General features: G+C 33.1%; 1 protein-coding gene across 3 annotated transcripts; it reads left to right on the top strand.

The window, feature by feature from the left end:
* The first annotated feature begins 387 nt into the window (after window positions 1-387).
* LOC136229197 (uncharacterized) lies at window positions 388-13,519 on the top strand. Of its 3 annotated transcripts, none has more exons than XM_066017810.1 (5): window positions 388-1,259; window positions 6,161-6,452; window positions 8,779-8,847; window positions 8,947-9,052; window positions 13,166-13,519. In XM_066017810.1, the coding sequence occupies exons 1-2, from the start codon at window positions 647-649 to the stop codon at window positions 6,310-6,312; spliced, it is 765 nt and encodes a 254-aa protein (XP_065873882.1). In that variant the 5' UTR covers window positions 388-646; the 3' UTR covers window positions 6,313-6,452; window positions 8,779-8,847; window positions 8,947-9,052; window positions 13,166-13,519. The 3 variants fall into 3 exon arrangements, with proteins under 3 accessions (XP_065873882.1, XP_065873883.1, XP_065873881.1); XM_066017811.1 differs by adding an exon at window positions 8,251-8,314 and having other exon boundaries at window positions 8,947-13,519; XM_066017809.1 differs by having other exon boundaries at window positions 8,947-13,519.
* The last annotated feature ends 1,679 nt before the right edge of the window (window positions 13,520-15,198 follow it).

Here is a 15,198-nt window from a genome sequence, read left to right as displayed (position 1 = left end):
CAAAAATTTGACGAACAACTATTTATTAGGTAGTAACTGACAAAATGCATGCACATATCTTGCTCATAGTTGCATACATGCACGGTTTTTTTCACGGAATGAAATTGCTGTTTAGTTCTTACTCTTAAAAGGTGTCCAGTTGGTGGTTTAGCAAAGAATAGAGACTGATTTGCTGATTTTATGAGTATGGGGATGCAATTGATTATGGGTGTATAATTTAAGGACTGAATTGGGCTTTATGCCAATTAAAATATGCACTTCTAAAATATTAAAAATAAATCTGTCCATTATAAAAAAACAAATTTTAAAAATAAAATAAAATAAATTATACTAATGACTGTCAAACCAATTAATGAGTTTGATTAATATACCCATCTGCATGGAGCTTTTTCATTTCCTTCCCACCTTTCAACCACAAAAATAGGTTTTTAAGCACGAAACATCAAGCGGCGGAAGTACCAGTTCCACTTCTTGACTTTCACTTCCGGTGCGGCAAAGAGCAAGAGCACCGCCTTCTCGGTCTCAGTTTCACCTCTTTCAGTCGCCAATTACCATTTTCCCTTCAGTACTGGCACAAAGGAAACCGATCCATACGATTATTAGGTGAGGTTTTACAGTTTTGATAATTTATCTTCTCTTTCAAAAAATGGTTGGTCGAACTGAAATTGTAGCGGTTAAGGAGGAGGGTCTGGAAGACTTGACGGTGTCTGAGCTAGTAACTTCACTGAAAGCAGCTTTTCAAAATGCCTATTTTACTCAAGTGGAGGAGGTTTTAGTATCTAGAGAACAGAAATTGAAAACGGAAATCGAGGGGAAGAACAGAGAAAACGAGTTTTTGCTGGAAAAATTGCAGAGGTTTAAGGAGTCTGACTCTGGGGAATTGAAGGAATTGGTTACTCGATTGAAGGAAGAGCGAGATGGATTGTTGAATATAATGGAAGAGTATGGAGATAACAAGAAAGAGATCCTTGAACTCCAAGGGAAGAATCACGAGCTTGAATGTGCTAAGCGGAATGCTGAGACTCAACTGTATTTCTGTAGAGGGACAATCAAGGAAGATCGAGATGAATTGTTGAAGATAGCCAAACAGAATGAAGATCTCAAGAAAGAGATTCTAGTGCTCAAGAGGAAGAACCGTGAGCTTGAATGTGCTAAGTTGAATGTTGACTCTGAAGTGGATGTCTGTAAAGGGAGAATCAAGGGGTTAGATGAGAGTGGTGAGGAAGATGATGGTAAAATCGAGAATGGTGCAAATGCAGGTATTATACAATGCTTGAATCTCATTTCCATTTTATGTATTGTTATTTATTTTTATGTTAGGGTGTTAAAACGGGTTGTCATAGTAATGTTAAAACGGGTTGAACTGATAGAAAGTATTAATGAATTCTTATTGATTTCTCTTAATGATTGATACAGGAAGCCTTGCTATATATATAAAAAACTGGTTACTACTGAAACTAACTAAGAATGCTAAAAACTTTGGAGCCAAGACTAAGTGCTTGTGCCACATCATCATAAGCTTCTAACTGGTTCTGTAATCTGCATTCTTGATATTTTATTCCAAATGGTAAGATGGTTAATCCCATTTTATTCAAAGCACATTTCATTTGATTTGTACTGAGTGATTTAAAAAAAATCAGCTAGTTGATGATTAGATGGGATAAAAGGAGTTGTTAGGAAACCATCTTGAATGTATTCTCGTACAAAATGTTAGTCAATTGATATGTGCTTTGTCTTTTCATGGAAAACTTGGTTTGCTGCAATATATATTGTTGATTGGTTGTCAAAATGTAAACTCAGAGGTAAGTCAATATTGACACCAAATTCCTTTAGCAAATAGGTGAGCCATTTAAGCTCACAAGCAGTAGTGGCTATGGCTCTATATTCTGCTTCTGTAGATGAACGTCACTGTGTTTTCTTTCTTAGATTTCCAAGAAATAAGAGAATTACCCAGCATAACACAATACCCAGTAACTGACTTCCTTGTAGTTTTACATTTTATCCAATCCGAATCACGATAACCAGATAGTTTTAAGTCGTTAATTGATGGATAAAATAATCCCAGACTTGCTGTCGCTTTTAGGTACTTCAGAACATGCATAGCTATCTTCAAGTTACTTCAGATGGCTTGTTCATAAACTGGCTTAGCTACTGAGTTATATAAGACACATCTGGTCTTGAAAACCCAAGATAGAGAATCTTACCTACAAGCCTTCTGTATTGTTTAGGTTCTTCACAAGGATTTGCAACATCGGTGAATTGCAAGCCCTAAGGAAAAGGATTAGGCACTGTTTTTGCATTAGTTAACCAGTTTCTTCAATCATATCCTTAATGTACTTTTGTTGAGATAATAATAAGCCTAAAGAAGATCTTGCCATTTCAATTCCTGAAAAGTACTTTGCAATTCTCATATCTTTTATAGTAAAAGCATCATGAAGTTCTTGTTTAACTTGAATGATTAAATCCTCTGAAGTTTCTGTAACGAGGATTTCATCCACGTAGACTATGAGAGCAAGAAAATACTATCTGTCTTTTTAGTGAAGAGACAGACAGTAGTCATGAGTTGACTCGACACAACCCATGGAACACGTTTTGTTTGTGAGTTCCAAATTCCACTGTCCTCCAATTTGCTTTAAGCCATACATGGATTTAATAAGCTTGCATACAATCCCAAATGGAACATTATTTCAAGCAGGAGGTCCCATATATAATTCTTCATCTATATGCCCGTGTAAGTAGGCATTATTTATATCTGCTTGATGTATAACCCATTGATTTGCTGCTGCTGCTGTGGCTAAAAACATCCTAACAGTTGTAACTTTTGTACTTAGGGAGATTGACTTATGATAATCAACCCCATATGTTTGAGTAAAACCTGTAGCCACTCTAGTCTTATATCGATCCATAGAACCATCTGCCTTATACTTAATTCAAAAAACCCACCTAGAGGTAATAGCTTTCTTGTCAACAGGCAATGGAACAAATTGCCAAGTTTAGTTTTGTTCAAGAGCTTGCAACTCCTGTTGCATTGCCTCAACCTATTTTGGATTAGTACTAGCTTCATTATAGGTATTAGGTTCCTGTTCTTTAGAGAATTTTGACAAGAACACACGATGGGAAGAAGTATAAGAGAAAGGGGCAGCTCCTGTTGCATTGCCTCAACCTATGTTGCACGGAAATGGATACTGAGAAATGTAATTTCTGAAAAACGTAGGAAACGGAAACGTGGGGGAAACGTGTAAATATTAAAAATATAGGGGCATGTTTATAAATATTAAAAATATAATAATACATTAAGACAACAAAATTGAAGAATAAGAGGAAGAAAGTCCAAGCTCAATCGAGATTCAAGAGATAAAGGTTATAGGAGAAAGAAATATGGGTAAGTTCTTTAAATTGAAGGATACAAGGAAGGAATTATCTCTCAAACAGGAAGTTTCAATTTTACTAATCTTAGATTGAATAGGAATTGCAAAATAGAAAGTTTGAATTTCCAGATTTTTAATCGAAATTGGTAGGGAAAACCGTTTAAAAGTTGAGAGACGCGTTTCATATTTTGGGTAATTACAGAAACGTGCCCGGAAACGTTTCGTATCAGTTTTCGAGAGTTTCCGTTTCCCACATCTGCCAGAAACGGGGAAACGCATGTCATGAAGAGTTCTCATGCCTCATAGGCCTCAACCCATTTTGGATTAGTACTAGCTTCATTATAGGTATTAGGTTCCTGTTCTTTAGAGAGTTTTGACAAGAAAAACCGATGGAAAGAAGTAGAAGAGAATAGTTATTAAAGGCGCAAGGCGCAAGGGGGGTCCTGGAGCCTTGGTGCAAGGCGCAACTTAAGGCGCGCGCCCGAGCGACTCGAGGCGCACAAAAAAATAAAAATAAATTCATAATACTAGTCACAAATAATCACAAATAGTCAAATACCAAGAATAAAACCATAAAATGCATGAGTTAAGTTGTAGTTAACTACCAAGGCATAATCATAAACTCATAATTCCGACTTAAAAGTTAAAACTAAAGAACACACTAATAGTCTTGACTCTAGAAAACAACTAATCTTTAACTTCCTAGTCTTCCTTCCTAATCTTCATCGGAATCATAATCATCATAACCCTGATAGATGGAAGCACCATTGATGGAGGGAGGAGAGCAAAAACTGTCAATCTTTTTCTGTCAGGTAGCCGAAGTGCGCGCCTAGTGCCTGGCTTAAGGTGCACCAAGGTGCACTAAGGCGCACGCCTGACTGCGCCTGCCTTTGGGCTCCAGAGGCGCTAAGGCTGGAGCCTTAGCCGAGGCGCGCCTTTAATAACTATCATGTTTGATTTTGTACAACCTTGATTAACAACAAAATCTTGTAACAATTTGGTTGTTTACGAACTCTTGTGGTTCTTCAAGGTTCAGGAATTGAAACAGGAATAGGAGAAGAATGTGACGAATTTGAAATAGTTATTTGAGATGGGCGGCCCGGTCGCACTACGCGTCCCCGCTGAGCGAGGAGTTATTTGAGATGGATTAGGAGAAAAATCATTTTGTTTTGAAACTGATCCAGAAGTAGGAGAGGATAAGGAATGGACTGAGTAGCCGTCATGGGAGAGGAAGTTGGGGAACAAGCTGCTTTCCAATGGTTAAAATGAATAGTGTGGTCTTAACTAATTTTATGTTTAAAAAGATGATTCTTTTAGTCATTAAAGGCTTAGAATAATGAATTAGCCGATAATCGGAATTGCACCTGTAGATATGTAGAGGATATTTATTATAACTGGTATGGTTATATTTCAATGCAAATGCACTTGTTGTTTCACTCTCTCTCAAGGTAATCTCTCCTTTAAAATTGTTAGATTTCTCATATTGCTTAATTAAATAGTTATATGGTTCCATGTATATGCGAGTCATTCCTTCTCCTTTGAGGTATCCTTTTCGGGTGAGTTAGAATTTTATTTATATGGTATCAGATTAGGGAGCTATATGGCTCTTTGTATATGGGAGTCAATCCTCCTTTTTTGAGACAGGTTTTGGTATGTTAGCCCATCTCACCAAAAATTGAGGTCAAATATCTATTTTATCCTCATCATTTCAGTAATTTTTAAAAGGATTTTCGTTTATTTGGACTTTAATGTTACAGTAGTATAAGTTCAATGATTTTAAGTCAAACAATGATGTTTAGGGGGTCATAATATTAGTAATGCTATAGTTCAGGGGGCTATGAATGTAATTTACCTTTTGCTTTGGCAAGTGATTAGGCCCTCAAACGGAAAGTAGAGGGTCTAACTCAAATTTTTGTCTTGTCAAATGGTTATTCTTAATTGCACTATATTTCTAAGTTGTTGCTACATTGCACTGAAACTCAATAGTGTTTCTGCTTTACCCTTTCTGTTTCAATTTCGTTTCCATTTCCATTTCCTAGCTATGTTTTGCATACTATGTTTTAGAAATTACGTTTTCGGTGTCCATTTGGTTTTCAGTTTCTTTTGTACAGACAAATGTTATTCTATCTTTCTAAGTGCTCCTATATACACTGAAACTCAATAGCTTTTCTGCTTTTCCGTTTCTGTTTTAATTTCGTTTTCGGTGTCCGTTTTGGTTTCAGTTTCCATTATGCAGACAAATGGTTATTCTTAATTGCACTATCTTTATAAGTTGTTGCTATATTGCACTCTCTTTTGAAATGACGTTTTTGGTGTCCGTTTCAATTTCAGTTTCTGTTATACAGACAAATGGTTATTCTTAATTGCACTATTTTTCCAAGTTGTTGCTATATTGCACTGAAAACTCAATAGAGTTATTTTAATTTCGTTTTCGTTTTTGTTTCTATGTTCGTTTCCTAGCTATGCTTTGAATACTAATACTATGTTTTTGGAATAACGTTTTCAGTATCCTTTTCGGTTTCAGTTTCCGTTATACAGACAAATGGTTATTCTTAATTACACTATCTTTCTAGGTTGTTGCTATATTGCACTGAAACTCTATAGTGTTTCTACTTTTCTGTTTCTGTTTCAATTTTGTTTTCATTACCATTTTCATTTCCTAGCTATGTTTTGAATACTATGTTTTAGAAATAGCATTTTTTCGGTGTCCGTTTCAGTTTCAGTTTTTGTTATTTAGACAATTTGTTCGCATTTGATTGTTATATCTCTGATTTCCTAAATTTTGATGGCAGCCATTGTCGAAATAATGGATAGAGACTATGAATCTTCTTCACTCGAGAGAGGTAAGCGAGTAAAAGTTGAAGAGCCTATTCCTTTTGCTTCTCCTGTCGAGCCTGCAATACTGAATATGACGACACGTTACATCGGAAAAGGCGAAACTTAAGCGAATCTGTTGAAGCGGCTGAGTGAGCTTGGGGATGACAGTTTGAGTTCCTCTAGCTCAGATGGTGCATTGAATCTTTCTTTTGATTATTTTGCCGTTTATAAGACTCTGAATTGACTTAAGAAGTTCTCCACAGCTTGGTATGATTAAACTCCCATTTTGTTGATATTTTTCATTAATTGTAATACATGTTTTAAGCCTCTTTCTTTAACTATCCGGTTTTGGAAATCGTATTGTCGTGTCTGAAATTGATAGTCCTATCTCATATTGCTTAATTAGTGAAATGATCCTTCTCTTTTGATGTACTTTTGGTGAGTTAAGCCTTTGTCTACAGATAGATCCAATGGCTTTTGGGGTGAGTTAGGCTAATAGTTACCTAGTATAGAATAGATCCTTGTATAAATATTTGTTTCACGTTTTTTATGGTTCTGGGCGTGAATGGTATGCGTTAACTATCTCTCATTACATTGCTTCTTATATATATATATACACACACACACCATATATATGAGCAAATTCTCTTTTCAAGGTATGTTTTGGGTGAGTTAGACTAATACTTCTATTATATATGTCCAACGATCCTTCTCTTTTGGTGAGTGAAGCCGTTATTTACAGATTGATCCCCTGCTTGCCAAATCTGTTTTATAGATGCATCCAACATTTAAAAGAGCTGCTTTCCAATGGTTAAAATGAATAATGCGCTCTTAATTGAGTTTATGTTTAAAAACCTAATTCGTTTAGTCATCAAGGGCTTATAATCATGAATTAGGCCAAAAGCTTTTGGAATGAGTTATGCTAATATTTACATAGTATCAAAGCCTTGTATTCAATGTTTGTTTCACGTTGTAGATGCTTCTGGGCGCTAGAGTGGTACACGTTAAATATCTCAGGTTATATTGCTTCTTATATATATATATATATATATATATATATATTTATATTTATTTATGAGCAAATTCTCCTTTTAAGGTATGTTTTGGGTGAGTTAGACTAATATTTCCATTAGGTGTTTTGTTTTTGTATTTGTAAGGAATGGTTGATTGATTACATAATTACTAATAAGGCGCTCTTAATTGAGTTTATGTTTCAAAACTCGATTTTTTTAGTCAATAGGGGCTTATAATTATGAATTAGGACAATACCTTTAGCCTGAGTTGCTAATATCTACATAGTGTCAAAGTCTTGTATTCAATGTTAGTTTCCATAAATATTTTTTTCATGTTTTAGATGGTTTTGGGCGGCGTGTCGCACATGTTAAATATCTCACATTATATTGCTTCTTATATATATATATATATGAGCAAATTCTTCTTTTAAGGCTTGTTTTGGGTGAGCTAGACTAATATTTCCATTATGTGTTTCTTTTTTTTGTTTTTAATTTGTAAGGAATGGTTGATTGATTACATAAATGCTAATAATACGCTCTTAATTAAGTTTATGTTTAAAACATTGACTTTTTTAGTCTGCAAGGGCTTTTAATCATGAATTAGCCGATGGCTTTTTCAGCGAGTTAGGCTAATATGTACATAGTATAGAGCCTCGTATTCAATGTTAGTTTCCATAAATATTTGTTTCACGTTGTAGATGGTTCTGTGCGCGTGAGTAGTACGCGTTAAATATCTCACCTTATATTGTGTCTGATATATATATGACCAAATTCTCCTTTTAAGGTAAGTTATGGGTGAGCTAGACTAATATTTCCATTATATGTTTCCTTTTTGTGTTTTTAATTTGTAAGGAATGGTTGATTGATTACATAATTACTAATAATACGCTCTTAATCGTGTGTGTTTAAAAAACTAATTTTTTTTAGTCATCAAGGGCTTATAATCATGAATTAGGCCAATAGCTTTTGGCGTGAGTTAGGCTAATATCTCCATAGTATCAAAGTCTTGTATTCAATGCTAGTTTCCATAAATATTTTTTTTCACGTTTTAGATGGTTCTGGGAGGCGTGAGTCGTACACGTTAAATATCTCATATGAGCAAATTCTCCTGTTAAGGTATGTTTTGGGTGAGTTAGACTAATATTTCCATTAGGTGTTCCATTTTTGTGTTTTTAATCTGTAAGGAATGGTTGATTGATTACATAATTGCTAATAATGCGCTCTTAATCGAGTTTATGTTTCAAAAACCGATTTTTTTAGTCATCCAGGGCTTATAATTATGAATTAGGACAATAGCTTTTAGCCTGAGTTAGGCTAATATCTACATAGTGTCAAAGTCTTGTATTCAATGTTAGTTTCCATAAATATTTTTTCACATTTTAGATGGTTCTGGGCAGCGTGAGTGGTACATGTTGAATAAATATCTCACATTATATTGCTTTATATATATATTATATATATATGAGCAAATTCTCCTTTTAAGGCATGTTTTGGGTGAGTTAGATTAATATTTCCATTATGTGTTTCCTTTTTTTTTTTTTTTTTTTAATTTGTAAGGTATGTTTTTTTATTGAATGTAGTGGAAGAAACTGAGACGTTTGATTCTGATGAGAAAACAAATCCAAATCCAAGTGGTGGGGAGAGAACAGGTAATTTGAAATTCATATACCTTGACTTTGTTGGAAGGCTTATTAACCAGGGTGGTAATTTTTGACATGATATGTTTGGCACGATTATCATTTTGACAGGATTACCCAATAATCCGAATTGCACCTGTAGATATGTGGATGATATTTAGTATAACTGTATGGTTATATTTCAATGCAAATGCACTTGCTGTTTCACTCTCTCAAGGTAATCTCTCCTTCAAAATTGTTATTTATCTCATATTACTTAATTAGATAACTATATCTATATGGTTCGTTGTATATGCGAGGCAATCCTCCAATCTTTTGGAGTGTGACACTCTTATTTACATGGTATCAGATTAGGGAGCTACATGGCTCTTTATATGGGAGTCAATCCTCCTTTTTTGAGATTAGTTTTGGGATGTTAGGCTATATGGCTTGCAAAAAATTATGGTCCAATATCTATTTTATCCTCATAATTTCAGTAATTGTTTTATGGATTTTTCATTATTTGGACTTCAATGTTACAGTTGTACAAGGTCAAGGACTTTTGTGTCAAGCAATAAAATTTAGGGGTCATAATATTAGTAATCCTATATTTCAGGGGCTATGAATGTAATTTACCTTTTGTTTTGGCAAGTGATTAGGCCCTCAAACGGAAAGTAGAGGGTCTAACTGAAACTTGTCTTGTCAAATAACTTCTTAAATGCACTGTGTTTCTAAGTTGTTGCTATATTGCAATGAAACTCAACAGCCTTTCTGCCTTTCCGTTTTGTTTCAATTTTGTTTTTGTTTCCATTTCCGTTTCCGTTTCCGTTTTCTAGCTATGTTTTGAATACTATGCTTTAGAAATGACGTTTTCGGTATCCGGTTCGGTTTCAGTTTCTATTATACAGACAAATGGTTATTCTTAATTGCACAATCTTTCTAAGTTGTTGCTATATTGCACAGAAATTCAATAGTTTTTGTGCTTTTCCATTTCTGTTTCAATTTCATTTTCGTTTCCAATCCCGTTTCCTAACTATATTTTGAATACCATGTTTTAGAAATGACATTTTCGGTGTTCGTATCGGTTTCAGTTTCGTTTATAAAGACAAATGGTTATTCTTAATTGCACTATCCTTCTAAGTTGTTGCTATATTGCTCTGAAACTCAATAGTGTTTCTGTTTCAATTTCGTTTTCGTTTCCATTTTAGTTTGATAGCTAGGTTTTGAATACTATGATTTAGAATGATGTTTTTGGTGTCTGTTTTGGTTTCAGTTTCAGTTTTCGTTGGCGAATGGTTATTCTTGATTGCACTATCTTTCTACGTTGTTTCTATATTGCACTGAAACTCAATAGCTTTTTTTATTTTCCGTTTCTGTTTCTGTTTCAGTTTCGTTTTCGTTTCCTTCCTAACTGTGTTTTGAATACTATGTTTTAGAAATGGTGTTTTCGGTGTCAGTTACAGTTTCTGTTTCTGTTATACAGACAAATGGTTATTCTTACTGTCTTTCTAAGTTGTTGCTATATTGCACTAAAACTCAATAGGGTTGCTGCTTATCAGTTTCCGTTCCAATTTCATTTTTGTTTTCATTTCCGTTTGCTAGCTATGTTTTAGAAATGACATTTTCGGTTTCAATTACCATTATACAGACAAATGGTTATTCTTAATTGCACTATGTTTCTAAGTTGCTATATTGCACTGACACTCAAAAGCGTTTCTACTTCTCCGTTTCTGTTTCAATTTCGTTTTCGTTTCGTTTCGTTTCCTAGCTATGTTTTAGAAATGATATTTCTGTGTCCATTTCGTTTTCAGTTTCCGTTATACAGACAAATGATTATTCTTAAATGCACTATCTTTCTAAGTTGATGCTATATTGCACTGAAAGTCAATAGCCTTTATACTTTTCTGTATCTGTTTCAATTTCATTTTCGTTTCCATTTCCGTTTCCTAGCTATGTTTTGAATACTATATTTTAGAAATGACATTTATGGTGTCCATTTTGGTTTCAGTTTCCGTTATACCGACAAATGATTATTCTTAATTGCACTATCTTTCTGTTTCAATTTCGTTTCCATTTTAGTTTCCTAGCTATGTTTTGGAAATGACATTTTCAGTGTCCGTTTCTGTTTCAGTTTCCGTTATACGGACAAATGGTTATTTTTAATTGCACTGTTTTTGTAAGTTGCTATATTGCACTGAAACTCAATATGGTTTCTGCTTTTCTTCTGGTTTAATTTTGTTATTAGTTTTCATTTTCGTTTCAATTTTTTTGCCTAGCTATGTTTTGAATACAATGTTTTAAAAACAACGTTTTTGGTGTCTGTTTCAGTTTCCGTTATACATACAAATGGTTATTCTTAATTTCATTATCTTCCTAAGTTGTTGCTATATTGCACTGAAACTCAATATCGTTTCTGCTTTTTCGTTTTTGTTTCAATTTCCGTTTCCTACCGATGTTTTGAATACTATGTTTTAGAAATGACGTTTTCGGTGTCCGTTTCCGTTTTAGTTTCGTTTATACAGACAAATGGTTATTCTTAATTGCACCATCTTTCTAAGTTGTTGCTATAGCCTATATTGCACTGAAACTCAATAGCGTTTCTGCTTTCCACTTTCTGTTTCTATTTTGTTCTCGTTTCCGTTTCTGTTTCCCAGCTATGATTTGAATACTATGTCCTTATTTCACTATCTTTCTTCGTTTTTCATTTCCTAGCTATCCTTTGAATACTATGTTCTAGAAATGACATGTTCGGTTTCGGTTTCAGTTTCCGTTACACAGATAAATGGTTATTCTTAATTGCACTATCTGTCTAAGTTGTTGCTATATTGCAAGGAAACTCAATAGCATTTCTGCTTTTCCGTTTCTGTTTCAATTTGGTTTCCATTTCCATTTCCTAGCTATGTTTTGAATACTATGCTTTAGAAATGACGTTTTTATTTATTTCCGTTTTGGTTTGATGTTATACAGACAAATGGTTATTCTTAATTGCACTATTTCTAAGTTGTTGCTATATTGCACTGAAACTCAATAGTGTTTCTGCTTTTTCGTTTCTGTTTCAATTTCGTTTTTGTTTCCATTTCCTTTTCCTAGCTATGTTTTCAATACTATGTTTTAGAAATGATGTTTTTTCGGATTCCGTTTCGGTTTCAGTTTCCGTTAGACGGACAAATGGTTATTCTTAATTGCACTATCTTTTTAAGTTGTTGCTATATTGCTCTGAAACTCAATAGTGTTTCTGTTTTTCTGTTTCAATTTCGTTTTCATTTCCGTTTCCTAGCTATGTTTTGAATAATATTTTTTTGAACGGCGTTTTCGGTGTCGGTTTCAGTTTCTGTTTCTGTTATACAGACAAATGGTTATTCTTAATTGCACTATCTTTCTAAGTTTGTTACTATATTGCACTGAAACTCAATAGTGTTTTATGCTTTCCGTTTTTGTTTCAATTTCGTTTTCATTTCCATTTCCTAGTCTATGTTTTGAATACTATGTTTTACAAATGATGTTTTCGGTGTCCTTGTTTCAGTTTCGGTTATACAGACAAATAGTTATTCTTAATTGCACTATCTTTCTAAGTTGCTATATTGCACTGAAACTCAATATCGTTTCTGTTTCAATATTCGTTTCCTAGCGATGTTTTGAATACTATGTTTTAGAAGGGACTTTTTCGGTGTCCATCTCGGTTTCAGTTTCAGTTTCGTTTATGTTTCAGTTTGGTTTATACAGACAAATTGTTATTCTTAATTGCACCATCTTTCTAAGTTATTGCTATATTGCACTGAAACTCAATAGCATTTCTGCTTTTCCATTTGTGTTTCAATTTCGTTTCCGTTTCCGTTTCCTAGCTGTCGAACCGGTTCAACCGCGAACCGGCCAGACTTCCGGTCCAGTTATGCTATTTTGGGGTCAATATTACTGACCCCATTTGAACCAGGGAAAACCGGTGAATCGGAATTAACCCCCGGTGAACCGTTTTAACCCTGGTTTCTATTAAAAAATATTTATTTTTCCAAAAAATTGATTTTTGGAAAATACCCATTTAGAAGTTTTGAATTCGTAAATGATAGCCTTTCTTCTTTTCTGTTTCGGTTTCAATTTTGTTTCAGTTTTCGTTATACAGACAAATGGTTATTCTTAATTGCACAATCTTTCTAAGTTGTTGCTATATTGCACTTAAACTCAATAGCATTTCTGTTTCCAATTCCATTTCCTAGCTATGTTTTAGAAATGACATTTTCGGTGTCCATTTGGGTTTCGGTTTCCGTTATATAGACAATTTGTAAGCATTTGATTGGATTTAGTGTTTGTTCGAATTTGATTGTTATATCTCTGATGTCTTAAAATTTCATGGAAGACAATTGGAGACCTTTATGAAAAGACATGGTCGAAATCATAGTCTTCACCCGAGCGAGGTAAGCGAGTAAGAGTCGAAGAGCCTGTTCCTTTTGCTTCTCCTGTCTATCATTGTTCGTCTGCAGCGTTGAATTTAGAGACACATTACATCAGATAAGGCAAAACGTCGGCAAATCAGTCGAAAGATACTGAGATAGGGAGGGGATGACAGTTTGAGTTCCTCTAGCTTGGATGATGAATTGGAGATTTCTCTTGATTATTCTGCCATTTATAGGACTGTGGATTGAGGTTTTAAGAAATTTTCCACTCCAGTTTGTTAGATATTTGTCATTAAATATAATACACGGTTTAAGTCTCTTTTTCTAACCATCTGGTCTTGGAAACCCCCTTTAACAACAAAGTAACTCTAGTAAGTAATAGTCAAAGTGCCAAAAATATAAAATAATAAAATGAGGTCAACAGAAATATTCAGTTATTGAATATTTAATTTTTAATTTCGTAATCGTTGAATGGGCTTATCTTTAACTATTTTTGCTTTTTTTTTTTTATTTCTATTTTATGATTGAATCTTTCAGTATAGGGTATCTTATTTTCAAAATCAAAATTATAGAATTTATAGAGTACTAGTTTTTAACCCGTGGAATACACAGATTCTTGATATATAAATATTTATAATATTTATAATTTAATAATTAAAATTAATGAAATAAATATGTTATCTAAATTAAATTTTATTATTTTATTTTTACATTTACATAAATATAATAATATAATTAAAATTAATATATTATATTATATTTTTTATCAATAAAAAATGAGGAAGTGGTACATCAACTTAATCGTTACTGTTTTATATTATATATGGATAGATAGACATGTAGAGAATTAGAGAGATTTTAGTAGAGAATTTAGGACTTAATCTAAATTCTGTAGAAATTTTAGATATAATACGAATAAAATAATTTTTTAGATAAATATAATAATATATTTAAAATTAATTAATTATATTTTATATTATATTTTTTTATCAGTAAATAAGGAGATACATCAGTTCCATCGTTTCTGTTTTATATTATATATAGATTAGAATGACAGTTGTTGAGTATTTTAGTATCCCTCCACGTAATTTCAAAATTTGTAGAAATTACTAGCTGAAGCAACTATATGCAAAGTGACAATTGTAAGCGTAAACAATAATACTCTCTTTCGAAACAATAATACTCTTTCATAGAGAAGAAAGCTAAGGAATTTAAATTTGAGTAATAAACTTTCTACCAAAAAAAAAGAAAATTTGAGTAATAAACTAATAACATTCATAGATGTTGAATATTCTTGTGGGGGGTTTTAAATATTTAATACTTTTGCTACTAACTAAAAGTTTGGGTAGGTTTCAAATTGATAAAAATAACATAGGTTAGTGACTTAGTTGTTGATTTTGAGAGTTTGAGGAAGGTAATTGATTTTTTTTTTTTTTTTTTTGATAAAATTTAGGGTGCAAATTTGGCCGTAAGCCTTAAAAATATTAATTTCTAAACTTATTATTAAATTATAAAACTTGTTAGTTGTAAAATTGTTTTTGTTTGTCAATATTAAAGGTAAAATCGTATTATTTTAAATTAGAGTTATACGTGTTTTTTACACCATATTCCTATTATTTACAAAATTTACATCTCCTTTTTTTTTTTTTTTGATAAACAAAATTTACATCTCTAAATAATTACTTATAGTTGATAAATGTACTAAGTCACATGGTGATTAATAATACTAATAAATTTTCATATTATATGGTATAAATATATAGATTTTTTTTTTGGTAGGAAAGGAAAGAAAACAAACACAGCCGCCTAACCTGGGATCAGCCTGGAAAAGCTGACCCCCACCATATCATCCAACATCAGGGACGAAATGAACAAAGGAGGAGAAGAAAAGGTTGAGGGGCCAACATCCTAGAATGACCTTCCACAGCGAGACGGTCCGCAACCCGATTTTGCTCCCTATAAATATGGCCAAAGCTAATACGATCAAAGGAAGAGC

This window comes from Euphorbia lathyris, chromosome 5 (genome assembly GCF_963576675.1).
Source record: "Euphorbia lathyris chromosome 5, ddEupLath1.1, whole genome shotgun sequence".
Taxonomy (NCBI): domain Eukaryota; kingdom Viridiplantae; phylum Streptophyta; class Magnoliopsida; order Malpighiales; family Euphorbiaceae; genus Euphorbia; species Euphorbia lathyris.
This window is presented reverse-complemented; position numbering and strand designations above follow the sequence as displayed.